The sequence below is a fragment of the Meleagris gallopavo genome, chromosome 29, assembly GCF_000146605.3.
Source record: "Meleagris gallopavo isolate NT-WF06-2002-E0010 breed Aviagen turkey brand Nicholas breeding stock chromosome 29, Turkey_5.1, whole genome shotgun sequence".
Taxonomy (NCBI): Eukaryota; Metazoa; Chordata; class Aves; order Galliformes; family Phasianidae; genus Meleagris; species Meleagris gallopavo.
The window spans coordinates 3,065,712-3,068,795 of NC_015039.2; the positions used below are offsets into that span (position 1 = coordinate 3,065,712).

The following is a 3,084-nucleotide window of genomic DNA, read 5'->3' on the forward strand; positions in this document are numbered from 1 at the left end:
AGAGAGGGGGGGAAATTTATACTGCCTCCTCCCCCCCTGCAAATAAAAGAGCAATTTGCTGCAACTTCTGCGAAAGCGAAGAGGGAGAGATTTCCGGGGAAGCCGGGCTTTTTATTAGCTACAGAGGGAGGATTTGGCAGCTGAGCCACGGCTCCATTTTCTTGACTTCCCCTGCCAGCCTCGAATTTTTTTACAACCTACAGGGGGAAATTAAAAAAAAAAAAATTGAAAGAAAGAAGAGCGGAGAGGAAAAGAAAGACGGGTGGGTAACGCGGGGATTGCTGCGGGCAAGATGAGGAGGCAGAATGGAGAGCGAACAGAACTCCCCGAGCATCCAAGGCAGTGGGAAGAGCCAGATCCCTATTGCAAAAATAAACGAATGGATAGATAGGAACACCCAACCCCCCAACCCTCGGATAAATGTATGTCTTCCCTCCGAAGCTCTGTTTGGATAGGGAGCTCGGAAGACCCAGCCAGGGATCCTCCATCCCCGGGGACAAAATGTTCGAGGCTCAATTCGCTGCTTGGGTATTTTTGTAGCACCGCTCAGGTAAAAGAATGTTCAGGCAGAAGGGCGGATATCAGAGCTCATTGATCAGATAACGCAGGAATAATGAAATCAAAGCTCCGCAGAGTCAGTCCTTATCTACTGGCTTTAAAACAATAAGAATAGGAAAAAAAAATTGAGAAAAAAAAGGGAAGGAAAGGGTCGAAATTCCCCGTATCTGAAAAGAAGGCAGGGAAGGTATCTAAAGGGAGAGGCCAGGGAGCAAAATCCTTTCTCCTCCTTGGGACAAGGCTACAAGAAAGCGATTTCCAACCCTGATCCCCGTTGGAAGAGAGCAATTAAACATTTATTTTCTTTCGTAGTGGCTCCCCAACCCCACCTCCCCCCGATGGGTACCGTGGGGGCACGCTGAGCTCTGCCCGTGGTGAGGGGGGGGCGGCTCCATCCCTTCCATCCTCTCCCCTACCCCGCTCCCTCCCCGCAATGTGAGGTTTTGTGTGTTTAAGACACGCAGGGGTTGGCAGACAGCAGCGGCTCTAGGCGGCTCCGGACAGCTTACACCAACACTCAGCTCCTGGAGCTGGAGAAGGAATTCCACTTCAACAAATACCTCTGCAGGCCCCGTCGGGTAGAAATTGCAGCTTTGCTCGATCTGACCGAACGACAAGTTAAAGTATGGTTCCAGAACCGCAGGATGAAGCACAAGAGGCAAACACAATACAAAGATCCCCCAGACGGGGACATCGCCTACCCCGGTCTGGATGAGGGCAGCGAAGCCACGGATGAGGCCGAGGAAAACCCATTGGTGGGGCCGTGCCCGGGGCCGTACCGGGGTGCGCAACCCGAGCAGCCCCGCAGCCCTCGGGGCACCGATCGGCCCGGACCCCCACCCTCGGATCTCGGCTTTCCCGAGAGCCAGGGCTCGCCTTGGTTGCCGGAACTCAGCATCCTCTCGGCAGAATCTTGCTTGCAGCTCTCCCCCGTTCTTCAGGATTCTTTGGAGAGCCCCCTCCATTTCTCGGAGGAAGATCTGGACTTTTTTACCAGCGCACTTTGTACTATAGATCTGCAACACTTCAATTTCCAGTAGCGGCCCCCGTTTGTCTCTCTCTCTTTTCTTTTTTTTTTTTTTGTTCCTTTTGTCTCCACCCCGAGCCGCTTCAGCTCTTCAAACGAGAGGGGGTCACCCCAAAAACAAACCCAAATCATCCCCCATTCAATCACCAATCGGACATTTTAAAACTCTTCACTTTGAGGGACCCGAATCGCAGCCGCAGTATTTATTTTAGAAGGCTCGTATAAAAGAGCTTTTTAAATTTAAAATATAAATTAGGTGCTAAATGATAGGCTTTTTCCTTATTTATTTTAAAGGAGGCACCCAATAGTTTCCATGCGCATCAGAGATGACCGCCCTCGGGAGAAAACAATTGCGAAACCTTCAAGCGACTTTCTCAGGAATCAGAATGAGACTTTTAGATTTCTTAAGGAAATAATAATGAGAAGAACAGAGGAATTTTCGTTCCTCCTTTTTAAGTTTTAGATGTAGATTATTTATTCAAATCCTTTAATAGCAAATGGCAAATTATTTATTGTACATTATTTTCATAGAGGAAATAAATGCCTTTATAAAAGCGAGGGAAGCGCGTTGCTGAGTGTTTCGTTTGAAATGGTTTCTTGGCCTGAATCAATCTCCTTCCCTGATCTGCAGCAATTTGACGTCTGTTGGTGTGTATTGAAAGAGGAAAGACAAAAGGAATCGTCGCAGCCAACGATCCTTAAGGCTTCGCGAGTCGGACCTCGCGTTTTCTTTCAGCGCCGTTCATAATAATAATAATAATTATTATTATTGTGACGATTTGGGGAAAGGAATCGAAGAGGGGCGTTGGTTTCCAATGATTCCTGTTGTTTTTTTGTCAGTGCAGAGCGGTGCAGAGGCGGTGGGTGCGGGGCACAGAGGCAGCGAGTGCAGCCCCCGCACATTCCGTTCCCGCATCCCACGGCTCTCCCAGCTCTGCAGCAGAAAATGCCGACGAGAGGCGATTATCGGCGTTATCAACGTCCTGGTCAGGCAAAAAGTTAAGAAGGAAACGCCGTAAAGGGTTTCGGATGGGTACCAAATGTGGGTGACAGCATTTTGATCAACACAGAAATGCTATAGAAGGGGAGAGATGAGCCAGAAAGAGGCCTTCCTTTTCCTTTCCTTTCTTTTTCTTTCCTTTCTTTTTCTTTCCTTTCTTTCTGTTTTCTTTCCTTTTTCCTCTCCTTTCCTCCACCAAAAACCAAACCCCATTGATGTAGCCCGGCCTGGTAAATCTGTTGTCTCCATCCACAACGATTTGTGCTGCTCTCTCCCGGTTCGCGGCTCTCTTTCCGAAAGCTTTCTCGCAACGTGCAATTTTAAACACAAAACTCATATATCAAGGAGGGAGGGCGAGGCAGAGGGGGTGGGGGAGGCTTATGAATGAAAAGGGGTCAGCGCAGGAATCAATCGCGGTGACACCCAAAATAAATCATATTACGTCTTTGCTAAGTCACCGGTGTTTCCTCGCACACGGCAGAAATTCGGCGGCCGCGTC

General features: G+C 48.9%; 1 protein-coding gene across 1 annotated transcript; it reads left to right on the forward strand.

The window, feature by feature from the left end:
* The first annotated feature begins 896 nt into the window (after positions 1 to 896).
* Positions 897 to 2,144, forward strand: HOXB2 (homeobox B2). The gene is made up of 2 exons (XM_010724583.2): positions 897 to 900; positions 1,015 to 2,144. Exons 1-2 carry the CDS (start codon positions 897 to 899, stop codon positions 1,596 to 1,598), a joined length of 588 nt encoding a protein of 195 aa, XP_010722885.1. The 3' UTR covers positions 1,599 to 2,144.
* Positions 2,145 to 3,084: the final 940 nt, after the last annotated feature.